At 40.7% G+C, this 20,010-nt stretch overlaps 1 protein-coding gene across 4 annotated transcripts; it reads right to left on the reverse strand.

Annotated features, from left to right (window-relative positions):
- Positions 1-14: 14 nt before the first annotated feature.
- LOC127392557 (granulocyte-macrophage colony-stimulating factor receptor subunit alpha-like) lies at positions 15-18,164 on the reverse strand. 4 transcript variants are annotated; one of them, XM_051636673.1, is made up of 12 exons: positions 18,085-18,164; positions 13,645-13,762; positions 13,336-13,472; positions 12,180-12,300; positions 10,423-10,552; positions 10,153-10,331; positions 9,611-9,750; positions 6,244-6,276; positions 5,525-5,654; positions 4,787-4,835; positions 4,080-4,158; positions 15-804 (listed from the first exon to the last, which is right to left on the reverse strand). In XM_051636673.1, the coding sequence occupies exons 2-12, from the start codon at positions 13,730-13,732 to the stop codon at positions 736-738; spliced, it is 1,155 nt and encodes a 384-aa protein (XP_051492633.1). In that variant the 5' UTR covers positions 13,733-13,762; positions 18,085-18,164; the 3' UTR covers positions 15-735. The 4 variants fall into 4 exon arrangements, with proteins under 4 accessions (XP_051492633.1, XP_051492625.1, XP_051492643.1 ...); XM_051636665.1 differs by having other exon boundaries at positions 4,787-4,877; XM_051636683.1 differs by lacking the exon at positions 4,080-4,158 and having other exon boundaries at positions 4,787-4,877.
- Positions 18,165-20,010: the final 1,846 nt, after the last annotated feature.

The raw sequence follows: 20,010 nt of genomic DNA on the forward strand, positions 1-20,010 counted from the left end.
CACTTGGTAAAATGTTTTCATTTTGAAAAATATTTTTAATGGGGGAATATTTAGGTTTTGTGAAAAAAGGGAAAGCTCAGCTAAGGCCTTTATTTTCAGAAGGCATCAGAAATGGCTGACTGGCAGCCTAGCATTGATAGTTACTTCTTTACAAGTGTCATTTCTCATTTACCATTTTGCACAAGGTTTGTTGAATATACTGAGACAGTTTAGTGTTGGGTGCATGGTTGAAGGACTGTTGTGAATACCTGTTGAATAGCCAGTCTCCCCTTCAGAAAATACTTGACTATAGAAAAAAGGTAAGCTGGGAAAACCAGCTACTGTGACATTCTTGAGCAGTTGTATCATCTTGTTCAAAATAGCTTCAGAGGAAAGAAGTGTCGTAGCAATGATGACAGGAAATGATGGGAAGTTTCTTCCTTGATGGAGATGAGAGGCCCTTGTCTCACATTGTGAAGAAAATCTCTGCAAGGTTTAAGCAAGTCTTCATGGCAGATGTTTGCAGAAAAGTCTAGGTGTCAGGTATTGCGGCTTTGAACAAATTAGAACTCATTTTACTGCGTTGATCCACTTCTTAGCCCTCTCAATTTTTGGTGGATTTTTATGAGACAAATCGTCTTATAGGGGCTGATTTTCATTTCTAATTGCATGCTTGGAAATGCTCCTTAGTTGTCAGCAAGATTCATGATTTTTTTTCATGTTGAGGAATCCAAGTGTGTTTTCTTTTTTGGAAAGTCAGGTTGTCTCTTCAACAGTAGTTATTTCCTCGGTACAACTGTTTATTATTACATGTATATATTCTGTCTAAAGAGAGAAAAAACTCTGTAATATACAATAAGCTGCAGGCCAGCTGATGATCAGAGAACTTCTACATGCAGCAGTGCCAAGGGCATGTTCTCTTGCTGTTTTAATATCTAAGAAATGAGTGCAAAGGAGGAGCAAACATTTTTAAGAACAGTTAAAGGTTGACTTCTCACATGCATGATCAGTGCTAGCTATTTGTCAGCTGAAGGAAAAAAGAATAAAAGTTTATTTAAATGCTGGACTACTCTAACTGAGACAATAGAATAAATTTATTCTGTGAGTATTCCCAGAGTTTTCAATATATAGGCATTAACAGGACTTAAAGAGGAAACACTTTGCATGCTATCATACAGTTTTATGTTTGTTAACTTGGAGTTCTATGAGAGTGGAAGTGGCTGTGTAAAAACAGTACTGATTTGAGGGTTGGGACTTAAAATACTGGGGGGAGATATATTTAATTCTAAAAATAGAAAGGGTAGTACTGGAAAAAAAACCACAAACCTAAAGGGGGGAAAAGCAAGCTTGCTGTTATAGTGAAGGTATGTTACAGAACACTAAAGCAGGGTGTCTTGGTGGGGTATTTTATCTAGGAAGTCTGGGACGGGTAAGAGCTTTGTGGTCATGGTGTTTTATAATACTTGGCCATCCACTGAGTAAAGCTATGCACCTGCACACAGAATGTGTCCTGGAGGTTCTCTGAGTGTATGTAATTCAGGAGAAGAAACCAAAGTATTGAAAGTGTAATTCTGAGTGAGGATGAGGTAAGCACGTGGGATGAGTGGCAAAAAGTGGAAGAAGATGGGTAAAATAAAACAGATGAGGAAGATGCAAGTTGCCTGATGCTCTGAGTGAATGTGTTGCTAGGGTATTTCCCACAGATTTTGGGAAAACTGATAGTTCTTTAACATGATGTTAAAAATACAAGTGCAAACTCAGTGCAGAAAGGCCGGGGCCTTGTAAATCATGATTTAATTTTTTTTGTGATAAAGGAAAGTTGTATTGTAAACCAGGACAAATTATGAAATGCAAAAGGTTGTTAAATTGGGGCAAAATAAGGAAATGCCAGCTTTAAAAAGGTGTGAGTAGCAAACCACACTACAGGTTTCAAAATGGCACAGTAAATGCCAGGAAGAGAGAGCTCTGGTATTCAGTGGAGAAGGAGAGCTCTCCTGAGAACCCCTGTGCTTTATTATCCACCTAGAAGAATTTCAGCACTCAATCAGTATTAAAAATAGCCAAGATTGGAGAGGAAAAGAAACTAGGATTAAAAACTAGATTGAAATGGACAAAGAAGAATCTAGGAACTGTGTAGACACATCAGAGAGATTGAAATTATCTTCATGATGCCTGCTGGCAGGCATGGGGCAATCTGAGCTGAGGGCTTTGCTTGAGCTCTGATCGCTACTGCTGAGAAGTTTGTTGCCTGTGTGGAAGTGTGCAACACCCCGAGGTGCTTTTCCTCTGGGTAGCTTTCCAGTCACTCTTCCCCAAGCCTGTAGTCTTGCATGGGTTTTTTGTGGCTCAAGTGCAGGACCTGATGCTTGGCCTTGTTGAACCTCTTAAAATTGGCCTCAGCGCATTGATGCAGCCTGTCCAGATCACTGTGTATATCCTTCCTACCCTCAGGCAGATCAACACTTCCTCCTGACTTGGTGTCATTTGCAAGCTCATATAAGGTTCTCTTGATTGCCTTGTCCATCTCATTGATAAAGGTACTGAAGAGAACTGGCCCCAACACTGAGTTCTGGGGAAAACCACTTGTGACTGGCCACCAGATAGATTTAACTCCATTAACCAAAACTCTTTGGGTCCAGCCATGCATGGGACCTCTCCAAGCCATAAGCAGCCAGTTTCTTCAGGAGAATGCTGCAGGCAGCTGTGCTGAAGTCTTTTACTCAAGTCCAGGTAGACAACCTCCACAGCCTTTCCCTCATCCACTAAGCAGGTCACCTTGCATAGGAGGAGATCAGGTTAGTAAAGCAAAACTTTCATGAACCCATGTTGGCTGGGTCTGATCACCTGGTTGTCCTGCATGTGCTGTGTGACAGCGCTCAATATGATCTGCTCCGTAACCTTCCCCAGCACTGAGGTCAGAATGACAGGTCTGTAATTCCCTGGATGCTCCTTCTTGCCCTTCTTGTAGATGGGAAGATAGGCAGCTATGAGACAACCTGTATATCTTAGGACTTAAGCTATTTAAGGAAAATCGTCCAAGTGACACTGCTACCTGCCTTCTGTTAAAGGTAGGTAGGACCAAAGACAACTAAGTCAACAACAATGCACTGGTATAGAGTTACAAAAACTGGGAAGTGTTAGCAGTAATAGCTTAGAGGATTCTTTTTAAAGAATTGGTATAAAATATCTGTGAGGACTTTTGAAAGCCTCTTTGAAAGGATGGTTTTGCCTGCTGAGATATTAGACTATGAACAGCTAACCTGGTTTATTGACTTAAAGTACATCTTTGCTTTAGCCAGCTGCTACAAAGCATTGGGTCACTGTGCAGGCACTCTGCAAGCCACTGTTCAAACAGACAAATTAGAAACATGAATGGGGTGAAGTCTGGTTGTTTTGACGTGAGGAAAGACAGGAGGATTTAGGTGCAGTTGACAATGTGCAAGTGTGTAAGATACTGTAACCAGGAAAGGAATAAGGATAGGAAATAATGAATTTTAAGTGCAGTAAAAGAGGCTATTAAAGGTTTCTAAAAGTAAGGATAATTAAGCATTAAAATAGCCTGCATAGGGAGGCTTATAGGATAGTAGTTGAACATGGTCTGCACAGGGCATCAAAACTGTCACAACTAATCCTCTACTGAAGCAAAGAGGAAAGCTGGGTAAACTGATGAGACATTCCAACCCTCCTTTTTGTGATTCAGTACACCAGTGTTTTTGCATAGGTGTAGGTCAGGCTTGTAAAAATATATATTTGCATTGTATTATGGTCACTGAAATTTAAGAATGCTGATGGCAAATGCTTCCTCACTTTGGTTATTTTCAAAGGATGACCAGCAACCCAGCAAAACTGGTACATGCAGAAATTACTGGTGTCAGTAAAAGTGATAACTCTGGTCTTAAAATAAAGCTGCAAATACAGAATAATCACTAGTCTTGGCACTGGCTTAGAGCATTTCTAGTTTCAAATCCATACTTTCCACAGAGCAAATTAGTTTTTAATGGACCAAATTTGACTCTCCTCTTAATATGCCATTTCTTCTAGTCTTTGGCCTATTATGTTTTATACTCAAGAAATTTGTCTGATTTTAAAAGAAAGCATACCTGGTTATCTTCATCAGTTGATACATTAAATTTGTCTCTTGGTTGTGGAATGGAAGAAATGCTTTTGAAACTGCAATACCTTTGTGTACGAAAGGAAATTATGAAGAAATTTTAAATACTGGTAACATAACTTAAAACATTTTATGCTGTGCCTTAATGAAGTTTTAGTACTTTCAGGATTGAACGGCTATTGCTATACAAATCACTAAGTGAGAAGGAAAGTGTTTTGAGTGTAGGCTGGTGGGTAACTACTATTACACTTATCACTTCAGTAATGAGAATCACAAGAAATACTCAAGTAAATAATGACTTTCAATAAATCATGTGACAGAACTTTCTTCCACCACTATGTGAGTTTTCTCAAAATAATGGCACGTTCATTTGTCCTGATTTCCTCTTGTCTGATACTGTGTGAAGCTAATGGCTTCAACGCAACATGAATGTTTAATGCTTAAAATGAAGAACGGAAAAGTTATTGCAGCATCTAGAGGAATCAGTCCCTTACTAACTTGAACATCCTTTCCCCTTTTTTACTTGTAGTGATTTTACATGTCAAAGTGTCATTCGCAACAGTACTGGAATAATATTCTATGGCATAAATAATCAAATTGCTTAAGTTTGTAGGTGGGAAAGTAGGATACAGGAGAAATTTATTTCATAGAAATAATACTGGATCAATAGTTTCTACATCAATCAGGTTGATTTACCTTTTGAAAAGACAATATTGAAGCAGTGTCACTGAGATTGTTCCAAGGCCTATCAGAAATAAAATCACAATAAAGTAATCTTGCCCTTGACCTGAAACATTCAAGAGAGAGAAAGGTCGTAGCGTGCCAAAATGCCACATTTGTGATTGTCAGTAATGAATGCAGTTTTGACCTAATTTTTTAAAATTATCTGAAGGATTTGACTTCATACAGAACCTTTATGAAAAGTTCAGGTACCCTCAGCATATTTTAAACCTTTTCAAACATTTAAAATTTAGAAAATTAAAAAACCCAAAATCCGGAAAAGGAGAAGAAACAGAGTCACAGAACAGGTAACAGAGCAAAACTGTTGGAACTGTAAAAAGTGTGTTGAGGAAAGGGTGAAAAGGAAGATGTGGAAGGAAGGGGATGATATTCGTGGGAAAATCCTAAAGAACTGAACAGAGCCTCAACACTTTGGTCCAAAGACAAGACTAAGTCTATCCCAGCCTGTTCCTGTAGCCCCAGCATCTGAGTAACTGCTGCCTTCACAATCCCAGCTAATGAAAGGCTGCTATCATCCATTGCCATAGCACTGGAGCTTCTCCTCCCCATGGAAAATTGCCACACAGCTCCTACCGTGTTATTGGGTAAGAATCAAGATTTTCTTCATATGAGTGTGAGGGAGAATGGGAGGCAAACCTGGGTAATACTGAGAAAAAAAAATAATTATACTGAAATAATACTTCACAGTCTTACCAAACTCAATGGGTTCACTCCATTCCCCCCAGTTTGAGCTTAGGAGACAGTTTTTTCCACGTGCTCTGATTTTCAGGATGTATTTTTTTTTCTCATTGTAATTTTGCATTTCATATATGTTGTTCCTTACCTAAAATTAAAGCAATCAAACTGTGCATTTCACCCCATTGGCAAATATTAATAAAATGTGTGGTTTAATTTCCTGATACAGTTTTTTGAGACAATCTAATAACAGAAGTGTATCATCTGGCCTCATGATACCTTATACAAAGCCTGGAATTTGCCAAGCCTAAGATGATTCCAAGGCCAAGAGGAGCACTCAGTTGTCAGGGGAAGATTGATGGTGCGTATTATCTTTCACAGGTTTTGAAGATTGCAGAGTTCTCTCTCTCTGTCCTGAACTACAGTGGTATTTTTCCACCAATGGATATGAGAATGAGAGTGTTTCCATTTATTGGTTTTTTTAAGCAAAATGTATTTGTGCAATAAATGGAAAGTATGAAGTTTTGTGAAATGCATGGAAAATTCTGCCTAGTATAAGCTGCACCATACAAAAGGGAAGTATTAAATTTACAAAGATACCACAGGAACATATTTTGCTGAATTCTCATTGACATACTGATATTCTATGTAGTTCTAGAAGTAACTATATTTTTTATAATGGTATTATATGCTTAAGTGGGAAAAAGCTTAAATTTATATATGACAAATATACTTACACGAGGATACTTTTTCTCTTCTGTGGGCTCATCCTGCAAACCAAAGACAAATACTCATTTTCATTATTTTCTTGTCAAAGATTACAATATTTCTCCCTCATTTGTTCTCATTTTCTTGCTTATAAAGATCATAAGTAGTTTTAAATTGAAAGGTCAGTTGGATATTCTGCTCCAGTAATGTCCTAGAATATAGCACTTTAAATAAAGTTTTGGCTTCCTCCATTTAATTTTAGAAAAGGAAGGAAACATGAGTGATACCAGTGGTTGTGAGAAGCTGTTTTTACCTCTGAGGGCGTATTTACACTGTGCATTCTCATCCAACAGAAGTATATCCAAATTACCCAAGCAATCAAATCATCCTCCAGACACAGTGGATCTGGAAATTGCAATTTCACAATAGTTTGAGAACACGGAACAGGAAAATTGATGTGAGCAGCAAATTTACCCTCCTTTCAGCCAAAATCTCTGTTAGACATCTAAGTGATCCATAATCAGGAATTTCCCCAAAGTACTGTGAAGAGCTACATCCTATACAGTCAAAATGTAATTAACTAGAATCAAACGTTGACCTGGATCAAAGAACCTGAAATTTTTAAGAAAAGGATAAGTTCAAAACTGAGTGAAGAGAATCAACAGCAGTGATTTCAGCAGTGATCCCAGAAAGCATTGAGAAGCTGAGGTCCTGGAAACATCTGTCACATGCGATGTCAAAAGGATAGCTGCCATTATGGAAAAGCCAGAAAGATGTTATTGGAAGGAATGTCTCATTTCAGAAAATACACCCTGCCACATATGTTGCATTATGAAGTAGACTAGTATTTCCCCATTACTCTTTGTCAGCTGAGCTCTTTTAGCTTGCAGAGGAGACCTATCAAGCTGGTGAAGGGTCTGGAGAACAAGTCATACAAGGAGCAGCTCAGGGAACTGGGAATCTTTAGTTTGAAGAAGAGGAGGCTAAGGGAAGACCTCACTGTCCTCCTGAAAGGAGGTTGTAGGGAGGTGGGTGTTTGCCTCTTCTCTCAAATGAATAACAGGACCAAAGGAAATGGCCTGAAGTTGCAGCAGAGGAGGTTTAGCTTGGGTATTAGGAAGAATTTCTTCACAGAAAGAGCGGTGAGGCACTGGGAACAGCCTGCCCAGGGAGGTGGTGGAGTCACCATCCTTGGAGGTATTCAAGAAACATGTAGATGTGGCACTTCAGGGAATGCTTTAGTGGCCAAGGTTGTGGGCTTTTTTGTGGGTGTCTTTTTGGTGGAGTGTGTGTGGTTTGTTTGTGTTTGTTAAGTTGGGTTTTTTTGTGTTGATGGTTGGACTCTGTGATCTCAGAGGTCCTTTCCAGCCATGACAATTCTGTGATACTGTGAACTTAGAACGTGTTGGAAATCCTCAGCCTGTGCTGTGAATGGGGAAGATGCAAATGATGTCCTTAAGCTTTAGGTGTGCAGTATTTTTAGCTGCCCTACCTCCAATGGTTGCTGCGGAAAGGCCTGAGTTCTATCTGCCAACTCTCTGTAAGTACCTCTGGTACCTCCCGTATCTGTAACACCCCAAGGAGAATGAGGCACCTGCTTAGATGCACAAAGGCCTAGACATGCAATGACTGCTGTGGGGTGTTTGTGCTCCTTGACATATACCTACATTAGGGTGTCTCAGTCTGTATGATTAATTTCACACCTAAATGCAGGAGTCTACTGAACCCCACCCATTCTGTCTGTGGCAAGGGGGAGGAAGAAGTAACATGTATTTATTTAAAAGAAACATTTTGATAGTATTACTTTAGTTGTATGTTGGTATCTATGTCTTTTATATATAAAACATTCTAAGTGTTTCACACAAGATCTTACTGTGTCATTGCAGCAGCTGGTGGGGAAGCACTGTACTGCAATTGCTTCTTGAAATTGCTAACAAGATAGATACTATTAATGTGTGCAAGATACAAAATCCAGACAATCCAAACAACTTGCAAGCTGAAGGCCTTGTTCTGAATGAGTTTTAATGATGCATGGGTGTATTGCAGTTGTATATTTTTGTTTAACCCTTAGCTGCTCTTTCCTGTAATGGTCTTATGTTAAAAGTGCCTGAGGAATTGCCACTGTGTAAGTATCTAAGCTGTGGCTGGGAAAGGGGGTGGGGAGGGAGCACTAATTTGTCACAGCACAGACATCATCCACATGTGAAAATCATGTGATGGTAAAGCAGGTATGCCAGTGCTGGGGAGAAAGAGTGCTATTTCTTGCCTCCTTGTCAAACTCCTGGGCTCAAAGAATGTTCCTGCCCTTTGTCCTTAAGAGTGTTAAAGTCAGGTCCTTTAGGCAGTGAGATTTGTGGAGGAGGATTTGATACCTCAGCTTCTCTGCTCCATCATAGTTGGTGGAAACCAGACATACCTCTGCTATGATAAAGTCCATACTGTTGTCCTGCACTTTTTCTGTGCTTGCTATGGTACATTGTCCTACAGCTCTTCCGGTAGTGTAGGAGAAATCCCTGCTTGCTTTTGGCACATACATGTTTACATGTGAGATAGCCATTTTAGGTTCCTCTCTTGCAGCCAAAGGAAAGAAAGAAGCACTTTAGGGAAATCGTTTGTTACCTACCTCAGAAGGACGTTGGTAACACCACATCTGACAGCACAGAGTGCAGAGGATAGCTCACTGAGAAATAAACACATCCATTGTGGATGTTTACCCTAGGCCTGTGTGAACTTTCCCTGAGTTATTGGTATCTAATTTTTCAGAAGAGTGTCTCTCTTGAAGTGCTGGTTTCCACAGGGAGGTTTTGACAGCTATTGTGTAGGCAGGCAGGGGGCAGAGTGATTCAGCCAGGCTCCAGGGGAAAGGGAAGGCTGCAAAAGGGTTACAGATGGTGTGGTGGAGGAGAGGTGTGGAGGCTGGGAAGAGAGTCATACAGTCCCAGTTTCAGTGTGGAAACTGAGGGGAAGCTGTGAACTTCCTAGCATGTGCAAAATGCTGTCAGGGTGGTGAAAGCTGACATGGCCAGAAAAGCAGAGGGAGCATGAACGGCACTGGGCTGGAATGGAGGCTGCCACCAGTGCAGCGCCCTTGCTGGTATCACACCATCATCTCCTCTGAGGTGGGCTCACAGAGGAAAGCATATCAGCGTCTCTCCCAGTCCTTGGACAGAGACCCATCACAACACTTTCCTGCTCTAGTCTGCTTTTCTGCTTTGCACCTCTGATTAGTTTGAAATCAGGTCATGGGCAGCGGGATGTGAGACCAGCAGAGCTGGAGCAGGAGGACACCGCAGCCTAGGAGAGAAGTTAATAAATCAAGGAAACAAAAGTTTTCAAGTTATAGATATGCATGGATTTAGGTACAGTGCCAAATACAAAGCAATAAATGTTTTTTACCTTATTTTGTATGCTAATTTCATACTGGAAACACTTAACATTTTCCACATGACTTGTGAGGGGTGGTTGCCATGTAATTATGCAACCCGCTGAGTCTCTAGTACAATTGACTGCGACATTTAATGGAGGAGTGAGTATTTCTGGAAGGAAATTAAATAATGAATGTAGATATTGTCAGTAATCAGCTACATGTCATGTGTTCATAGCAAAATACATGGGAAGTTGAAGCCACTGATGTACAACTGTGTGCTACTGATGTTAGCAAATGTTATCTGCTAAACAGGAGTAAAATACAGTAGCAGCACTTGGCAATATATCACTTCTGTTGTTGGACATCTAAAGTAACCAAAGTTTATATAAAAATAGTATGAAGGATTTTGTGTAATTCAGCAGTAAAAATTCCCCACTTCCTTATTTTATAAAGCAGTGTATAAAATAAAAATGTTCACATACCAATTGTCAACTCTATCCTTCTCAGGGATAAATGCTCTTCTACTCTCATCCAATAATGAAAATAAAGCTGAAAGAAATTATTTACTTACCAATTTCATACAGTTGAATGTACTCATCATAGAACTGGATCAGGGAGTCGTTGCTAGATCCATTCACCAGGAAGTAAGCTCTTTCAGTATCTATCTTCACATTTTGAAATCTACATCCTGTGTTTCTGCCAGTTTCATCTTTAATGTAAAGCTCACATTCCACTGCATCACCATTGTGTCTGTATTTAGCAAGTATGTCAGTTAAACATGGGCAGTGTGATGAGTCAAATGAGAATACAGACTTGCCTAGACTCAAGTAGACTTACTTACCTTGAGTTCTGCCAGTAGAGAAAGTATTGGGTATCTCCTGGAGCACCCCTGCCTGCCTGCCAAGTGCAGTTCATGAGGGAAACATTGTAAATCACACAGGAGAAATTTTCAATGGCTGACCCGTTCATGCCTGCAAACACAGGAATATCCATGATGAGGAAAAACTGTGTGACTGCTCCAGGCTGGAGGATCTTGTCACATGCTCAGATATTTTAGACATCTGCAACTCCAGCTGATTAATGCTTGGGTTGTGAATGACAACTGAGAGAATGCTGGACTCTCAGCCTATTTTGACTGCCTCATAACTATTAAACCTGGGAGTGAGTAGAACACTCCCACAGGTAAAGGAAGGCACATTGCATTTTAATGCCATCCTTGGTACTACAGAGAGAACGATTTCTCCTTTTGGAATTAATGCCCTGGAATCCAGTCCTGAAGTGTTTACACACAATATTTAAAAAGCTGGGACTTTTAAAAGTAAGGTGGGAGTTTTTTCTGCCCTTTCATCAAATAGCCTTCTGGCTCGTTCTTTCCACCTTGATGTGTATTGCATTGACTTGATCACTTCCTTTTCTGGAGCACATTTAAGTGGGAATCTCATTTCTTTGGAAGCTCTGTCATAGCTCGTCTGTGCAGACCTGCTTCTCTCTTCTCCTTCAGCTAATTTTCTGCTTCTTTCTGTGGCATGTCCCAGCTTCAGCAAAAGGATGGAGGCTTCCTCCACTACTTCCTCCATCCCCCTCCAGTGCACAGTACTGAGGACACACTGATAGAAACCTGGAGGAGTCCCCTGTGAAACTTGCATTTTTGGAGGCTGGGGCCAGGTGGGGATGAACACCAAAAGGAAGTGGTTTGAAGAGGCAGTGTGTCCTGGCTTATGTTTTGGGGAGTTACAGTGTGAGAGTGTTTCCTCAGTTAAGTCCCCAGGAAGTAGGAGTAGGTAGTAGTTTCCTTGCTCAGATATGAGCAATCTGCTGATCTGATCACCTCTGTCTAGTCTGAAATGCCCCAGTTTTGCACAGGTGCAGGAGCACTCAAGACAGGGAAATTTTAGTGAATCCTGAATTGAGAAGAAAGGGCAAAATGGACTGCAAAAACTTCATTTGGAGTTATGAACCTAGGATCTGCCTAAATCACACTTTGTTTAACTTGCACATGGGGCCAGCTTCTGTGTAGCAGCTGCCTCAGCTCAGTTGGTGCACGACAGCTGAGGGAACCTGCCTGTGTGTGTGTGTGCATGTGCACGTTGGAGTGCACGCTGGGGACAGGTGAGGAGATTGCTACATTCTCTTCTGCCCTAGCTCTTTATCACCAGCATTTCCTCCTCCCATTTTCTGGGTTTCACTGATCTCCAGGCTGCAGCTTTACCTAGCTCTGTGGTCTGGCTCCTGGCAAACTCACCATCAGCCCAGCAGAAAAGCATTTCATAATGAAATAGCCACTAACATCTTAATTTGTAGCAGCCAGAGAAGTTACTTGAATCCACCCTTAAGCCACTGACATTTAGTGAAATTTTGGAGCCCTAGGATGAAAGAGAATAGTGCTATTACTGATATATTTGTAGTAATGCAACTCTTGCAGGATTGTGGAAACATTCATTGCAGAGCAAGTAATTTCAGCAGATCTGCAAAAAACCCCCAGTGTTCCTAACAGGAAATAAAGCAGTTACCTGCTGTGTAAGGAATTGTTTTCTAAGGCCCTCTTTACCTTTAAAAGACTGCAAATGGAGAAAACTTTACCCAGACCACAGACATTACCTCCAGGGATAAAGGTGCAGGATTTTGAGATGTTTGTGTTTGGCACTTCAATTGAAAAGTCTACTCCTTCGTGCAGAGGCAGGTATTGTTCCAGTGGAAACCTGCACAGTGGACTATTCACCTGAAAAAGAACATATGGATGTTTTATTTTGCTGTTTTTCCACTGCTGGTGTTAGATGATGCTGGCTATGGAAGTGCAAGTCAAGAAACTCAATTTATGTGGCCAAAATCTTGCATATATATATGTATGTATGTATGTAAGTATGTATGTATGTGTTTCAGGCTCAAGAGCTCTCTCCTTTACAACTTGAGCGTTTTGTACAATACAGCTGAGAGATCAAAATCATAACTACACAACAAGTTTGCAGCTCAGGAGTTGGATGCTATGCTAGTGTGCAACAACTGGAAAAGGTGAACAGTGCACCAGTGACATAACAAACAACCATTAAGTAACAGGGGAACAATAATGGAATTTAATCAAAGGACTAAGCAAAATAGAAGTCCTTGTCTGACCTCCTGAGGGATTAAGAAAGGTGTCTATGGCATTATACTTACAATCTTCAATAAAGATGTGATGTATATTTGTAACATGTATTTTTAATAAGGCATGTGCTTAGCTAGGCTAAATAAGACATCTCTCTCTAAGTTTCCTGCTTTGCCCTTTGAATAATGTGGTCTTATAATATAACCTGGGCTACAGACATGATTCAATTTATTGGGAAACAAATGAAGAACCTGACCTAATAAAAATCAATGGAATTCACTTTTCTTTTTTTTTTTTACTTTTTTTTAAAGTTCTCTTGCTCTGCCTCTTTAAATACTCTGAGTCTCAGTTAGTCTCACAGCCCCCCTTTTTTTTTTTTTTCAGTAACTACATCTCTTCATCATCCAATGTAGGTACAGTTCAGGCTATTGCCTCCTTTCTACTTTGGTGCCAGAATTGCAGTTCTGCACTATGCATGGGTGCTCCTCCTGCAGCAAATGCACCCTGGTATTGATGGTGGCTTTCCACAGCCTCTGACAGGTCAAGCTGTAAACTGCAAACATTCACTGGTCAGACCTTACCTGCAACTGATTCATTTCTTCAAAGTGAATGAAATCAGTAAAAGGTAAAGAAAAAGGTGCAGTAGTTTATCTCAGGAAATTCCAAGTTTACCTCTTTCTGTATACCTTCCATGTCCTTGCCCATGATGGTACATTCGTAATTTGAGAAATTCCTGCTGCTCTCCCAGGACAGTTCCATTTTTTCCCAATTCATTTTCACATTTGTAATATGTGATTCTTGTGCCTCTGCTGAAAAATGTTAGATAATAAGTCCATCAAGGATAAGCTATTGATTTTCTTGAATGTGGAGGATAGTATCTGTCAGGCTTGAGGTGACAATTTCCAGATTAATAGCAAATCTCTCTGATAAATGAAGAATTATTCCCTATTTCTCAGATTATATCTGCAAAAACATACTTACACTCTATACACTGGATGACAGCGTGCAAGGAATGAAATAGCATCATACACCACCAAACCATGCAAATGAGTCCAAGAGTATCAAACATCTTTTCTTCTCTGGAAAGAATCAACGAAACCTTCAGGGGAAAAAAAAATAAAATAAAAAAAATAGTGATGCCAAAGTGTACTTTGGTTTCTGCAAAGCTGCATTTTCTTTTCATGGGAAGACTTAAAGATGCTGTCTAATTCACCCATAGAAAATATTCTTTAGAAAAGCCAAGCAGTGTGTGTGCTTCAGAATATCTGGCAGGCATCTGTTCTTCAAAAGAAGCGAGTACGTTCCCTATTGTCTATTACAACACAATGTTTTGAGATAGAGATCACAGACTCTCATTATGATACATATACTCACTGCATTCATGCAGAGACCATGACTTAGGATTGCTGTGGTACCACATTTCTACCCTAGCCATACCATCAGAAAGTCAGGTTTTCTTGCTTTCTTTTCATGTGAACATCACTGAAGGTTTCCCTATGCAGTGCTCCAGCTTTTGCTGCAAAGTGAGCATTTAGGCCAAGTTTCAACCATTTGTTAAAGACACGTTTTGGGAAATGCATGGTTTGGCTTTTGGTTGTGTCACTGTGTGAATGACTCACTTCTCTGTGAGTGCTCTGCCAAAGCACCAAAACCACCAGGCACTTCCAGAGCCTTTTCCTGCTCCTGCCAGCATGTCCTAGGATACTTGAGAACCAAACTGTGTAAGCAAAGCAGGAAGAGAAAGGTCTCATTTTCCATCAAGTTTTAGCAGGAATGCAGCAGGAGTGCAACACAGGCTGGGATCCATCCAGCTAAGAAGTAATTTTGTGGAAAGGGACCTGAAGGTCCTGGAAGACAATAAGCTCAACATAAGTGAACAATGCACTGTAGCAGCAAAGAAAGCCAAGAGGATGCAGGATGCTGGATTGCATCAACAAGGGCATCACCAGCAGAGATAAAGAAGTCATTATCCCATTCTACTCAGTGCTTGTCAGGCCACGCCTGGAACACTGTTCAGTTCACTGGTCCCTGCTCTGCAAAAACGATGTGGACAGGCTGGAGAGGGTCCAGAGAAGGGCCACTAAGGTGATCAGAGGACTGGGAAGCCTGCTGTGTGAGGAAAGGCTGAGAGAACTGGGTTTGTTCAGCCTGGAGAAAAGAAGGTGTAGGGGAGACTTCAATACCATGTTCTATTACTTAAATGGTGGCTACAAACATGAGGCTGGGAGAGGACAAAACTAGGGCAGCTGACCTCAAATGGCCAAAGGTATATTTCATACCATACGACATGCTCAGCAGTAAAAGCTGGGAGAAAGGAGGGTTGGGGTGGGAGGAGGCATTCATTTTTAAGGTGTTTGTCTTTTGAAGCCACTGCTACGTACGTAGTCACCCTCCTTCCCAGGCAGTGGCTGGATATCACCTGCTGATGGAAAGAGGAATGAGAGAACAGCTTGCTGGGCACCTAGTGACAAGACAAGGTCAAACCATCACAGTATTTTTTCCTGTTTGCTATTGCAAATGGCTCTTTACTTTTCAAACTAGATGAACTCCTCTTCTTAGGAACAGTCTACTTCAAATCTATGCTTGTTGCTGTGTCAGAAACCATGTAGTAAGGTGTTACACATCACTGTAGGAAATTTGAATTACTAAGGAAGTGTGAATACTTGCAAAGGGTGACTCCGTATTCCTTCATGTGGCTTGGACATCTGACCAGAGCTAGTCAAACATTGGCATCAGCTCTTGTCAAGCACATCTGTATCTTAGGTGTCATTTTCCTTTTCTCAGAGGAAGTGAATTCTCTTTGGAAGATATTCTTTTTATTCCCAGCATTTGTTTTTCTCTTTTTCTTTTCTACATGAAGAAGCGACAGTGGTTAACGGCTTTCTTTTTTTCTTTGGTTTAGTATTTCCTAGTAGTGTAATTTCCTAGTAGCCATTTTCTTGACTGCAAGTATTTCTAAGGTTAATTCTAAGAGTATGAGGTAAATTCTTACAAACACAGGTAAAAGATAAACATGGTAATATTTTGTTACTTGTCTGTTCTATATTATTTTCACAGTAATTTCAGAATTCTGATTCCAGACCGACTCAATGGTGAAGCCAAATCCCAACCAGGCTCTCCAGTCAGGCTGGAATCTTTAATATTTCCAGGAAAAACCTAACATTTAATGGAAATTGGCTTGATGTGACTCATCAGTCATGGTCTCCAGGAATCAAGCTAGGACAGGACACAATGTCAGGGTTGCAACAGACAGACTCTTCACTATAGCCTGATTCTTCTCTGCTTATCTCTTGCAGCATCAATCTTTTCTTTGTAAATCATCATGCTACAAAAAGGATGTGGCTCCAGCTGCTGAGAAGTGATATTGAAGAACCTTAAGTAAAAACAGTATGGAGAACTGGCTGTGAAATGCTGTGTGAGATAGTTATTTCCACTTTCTCATGCTCTTGATGTTCTCCCCAGTAATGCATATAGATACCTCAAGACTTCTTGGTCTTCTGGTCTGCCCCTTTCATACTCCATACTTTTTGCCATCTGTTTACTCTCTTTTAACTCTTCCTCCTTCTTTTCCTCATTCCAGGTTCCTTTTTAGGCATTCGCTTTCCTGTTATTTGGCAACTATCTGCTCACCTTTCCTCTAGGGTCCTTGTTTCATTCTTCTTGTTATCTCCCTCTGCCTGCTCGCATGACTCCTCAGCTTTCAAAATCTGCCCCAGGTTTTCTGCACGTGATAGCAGACCCATAATACAAGCACCTTACTCTTTTTCTCTTGGAAATATTTGTCTGGAGCGCTGCCAAAGGAGTCATCTCTAACCCTGCCTGCTTAGAGGAGTGCTTGCTGGCACCATTGCCTCCAGGCCCTGGACATGTCCATTGGGCTTGCAGTGGGAAGAGCAGAGCCTGTGTTCACTTTCGTCTTCAGAAGTTATCTAATGTTAATGTTACCAGAAATTTTCTAATGATGTGTCCTCAGCAGTAGTGATCATAAACCTGGTGAGGTGGATGCTAGCAAATGTGAGTCCATTTGGTCTTCTGTAGCAAGGCATGGTCAAACTCAATCTGCTCTACAATGATCTCAGTATCAACGTGTCAGAAGGAAAATGCATTAAAATTTAAAAGCTAAGGTAGCCTATAGTAGTTTTTACAGAAAACATCCATTAAATACTGACTTAAGAATTTTCAACATTAACGTTTTTAGTCTATACAGTCTATTGTCTTTTGTCTTAGGCTGTGAGTGCAGGATGCTACCTAAAAATGTCACTTGAGACCAAAGTTCCTTGGTTCTAATTCCTAGCTTTGTGCGTGACTTTATTTTCTTGAGTAGCTCTGTGAAAGTTTCTCCTGCCCATAACACACTTATTGAAATGAAGATCTGAGTTTTACTCACAAGGTAATGTGAGGATAAACTGATGCTTATATATTGCAGACATATGGAAAACACCTTATGCTTACTAAGCATACCAGGAAGCATGAAAATAGGAATAAAAACCTTACAATGAAATATGGCAACAAAATATTTCTCTCAAGTTGCTTCCTAAATGAAACTTTCGCAGAATCACTTCAGTCATTAGGTTAGAATTTCGATTTCAGTAGATGATACCAAACTGGGAAAAGTGGTTGATATACCACTGTGTCACTTCAGAAGGACCTGAAGAGGCTGGAGAAATGGGCTGACAATCTCATGAAATTCAGCAAAGAGAAGTGCTGAGTCCTGTACCTGTGTAGGATCTATACCTGGTACCAGCACAGGCTGAAGATGACCTGCCGGAAAGCAGTTTTGCAGAGAAGGCAATGGGCAAAAACTGAAATAATGGACTGTGAGTCTAAACACAACAAAAGACTTTTTACTGTGAGGGCAGTAAATCACTGGAATATGTTTTCAGAGAAGTTGTGGAGTCTCCAGTGTTGGAGATACTCAAACTTGACTGGACAAAGCCTGGAGCGATCTGTGGTAGTTGGCACTACTCTGAGCAAGGACAGGAAAATCAGAATGTCCATCCTCAATCATCCCAAGATTCTGTGATTTACATTTTTTTTTTTTTTTTTTTTTTTTTAATAAGGAAGAGGAATCCACACATTTCTAGTTAGATTAATTTGGAGAAAGGACACAGAAAATAACTTTCCTTTCAGTTCTTGCAAAATAAATGCCAGAAAACAAACATCAAATATTGCAATAGACATCATAGACATTTCATGGTCTTCCTTGCTTCTTGCAGAAAGCTTTATATACACAGATTTACATTTCTAATCCAATAGGCTAAAGCATCCCCAAAAATTTGCCTAGACTTAGCAGGAAAATAATCCAGATTTCATATGTCTACTAGTATAATTGTACCTGCTTAGTCCTTGACAAACATTTGCATTCTGCACAAAATCTTGTGTGGCACAGAAAAAAACAGCAGACAACACAGAGACACATACCTCCTCTTGAAAAAATCCTCCTTCTTTATCTTGCTTGATTTTGGATTGCAATGGCAAGGACACTTGAACCTGTAGTTGAAGTCACATAGGCATCAGTAAGTGTTTTGCTCTGCCAGTTCACTTTTTTTACTGCACAGTGATATTAAGTAGCAAACGCTGCAAGTCAGAAAGTGACATGGTTTATCATTTCCCCTACTGCTTTTTAACTTCCTTAAATTTCCTAACTTGCAGATGTTAACTGATTGTGAAACTAACCCTTCCTGTTATGTTGTATGAACTAAGCAGTAATAGACACAATATGCAAACTCATAATCCAAAGATACATTAATACCCAACAAAAAAAAATGCATAAACACTTGGTAGACATAATATGTGTCCATGCTCATAGACTTGTCCTCCAAAAATATGTATTTTCATAAATACCACATTCTGGAAATAACAGCAGTGTTGTGTGAGTAATCCATGTTTAAAGTGCTTCCAACACAGCCACTTGATTCTTTCTGGACCTGTCTGGCTGTATATATAATTTATGACCTCTGCACCAGCAATGCTTTTGCAAAGAGATGCAAAATTGTGTATCTGTAGGCAAAGTGGAATGGAAAATGTAACAACCAAATTGCTGAACTTTCTTAATGCCCAGTTTTGGGTTGGGTTTGTTTGGTTCATCTTAAGCTACAATGTCATGGGTTAGGTGCAAAGTTGTCTGAATTTTCAAACTGAAAGAAAATAGATTAAAAAATAAATATGCTGAATTCAGTAATATCAAGTTCACAAAAGACTTTGCAGTCTCGTAAATATGAGAGGCTAAGCCACAATGTTCACTTTTAGTTCCAGCAACTTCAAATGTGGCTCTGGGTCATGCTGAGCTTTAGCCACTTCCCAGTTAATTTTACGTGATTACTGGCATGTAATCCTTTACTTTTATTTCTTGCTTGTAGCAGGGGTGACTGGAATTACCTCCTACCTTCCATTCTTGGCACTGGCACAACAGCAGGATAGTTAAGCAATCTGGACATCCATAAATTGATGGGTCTGGATGGAATGCACCCGCAGGTGCTGAGGGAACTGGTGGAGGTCATTGCTAGGCCACTCTCCATCATCTTTGGTCAGTCGTGGGCAACAGGAGAGGTGCCTGAGGACTGGAGGAAAGCAAATGTCACTCCAGTCTACAGGAAGGGCAAGAAGGACAACCTGGGTAACTATAGACCGGTCAGCCTCACCTCCATCCCTGGAAAGGTGATGGAACAACTTGTTCTTGGCACTATCTCTAGGCATATCAAGGATGAGGGGGTCATTAAGAGCTGGTAAAACATGGTTTTACTAAGGGGAAGTCATGTTTGACCAACCTTATAGCCTCCTATGGTAGGGTGGTAGATGTGGTTTATCTGGATTTTAGTAAAGCATTTGACACTGTCTCTCAGAGCATCCTCATAGCTAAACTGAGGAAGTGTGGTCTTGATAGTCAGGTAGTGAGGTGGATCATGAACTGGTTGAAAGGAAGAAGTCAGAGAGTTGTGGTCAATGGGACAGCATCTAGCTAGAGGTCTGTGACTAGTGGAGTCCCTCAGGGGTCAGTACTGGGACCAGTATTATTCAATATATTCATCAACGACCTGGATGAGGAAACAGAGTGTGACCTCAGCAAGTTTGCTGCTGACACTGAACTGGGAGGAGTGGCTGGCACACCAGAAGGCTGTGCTGCCATTCAGCGAGACCTGGACAGGCTGGAGAGTTGGGTGGGGAGAAACTTGATGAAATTGAGCAAGGGCAAGTGCAGAGTCTTGCATCTGGGGAAGAACAACCCCACATACCAGTACAGGTTGGGGGCTGACCTGCTGGAGAGCAGTGTAGGGGAAAGGGACCTGGGGGTCCTGGTGGACAGGAGGATGAACATGAGCCAGCAATGTGCCCTTGTGGCCAAGAAGG

The sequence above is a fragment of the Apus apus genome, chromosome 1 (genome assembly GCF_020740795.1).
Source record: "Apus apus isolate bApuApu2 chromosome 1, bApuApu2.pri.cur, whole genome shotgun sequence".
Classification (NCBI taxonomy): Eukaryota; Metazoa; Chordata; class Aves; order Apodiformes; family Apodidae; genus Apus; species Apus apus.

Coding starts and splice junctions, on each gene's coding strand:
- LOC127392557 (XM_051636665.1), bottom strand. CDS start 13,732: ATGTTTGATACTCTTGGACTCATTTGCATGGTTTGGTGGTGTATGATG. Junction 13,473..13,644: donor TGTCATCCAGTGTATAGAGT/GTAAGTATGTTT, acceptor AACATTTTTCAG/CAGAGGCACAAGAATCACAT. Junction 10,332..10,422: donor CTCTACTGGCAGAACTCAAG/GTAAGTAAGTCT, acceptor TGCTAAATACAG/ACACAATGGTGATGCAGTGG.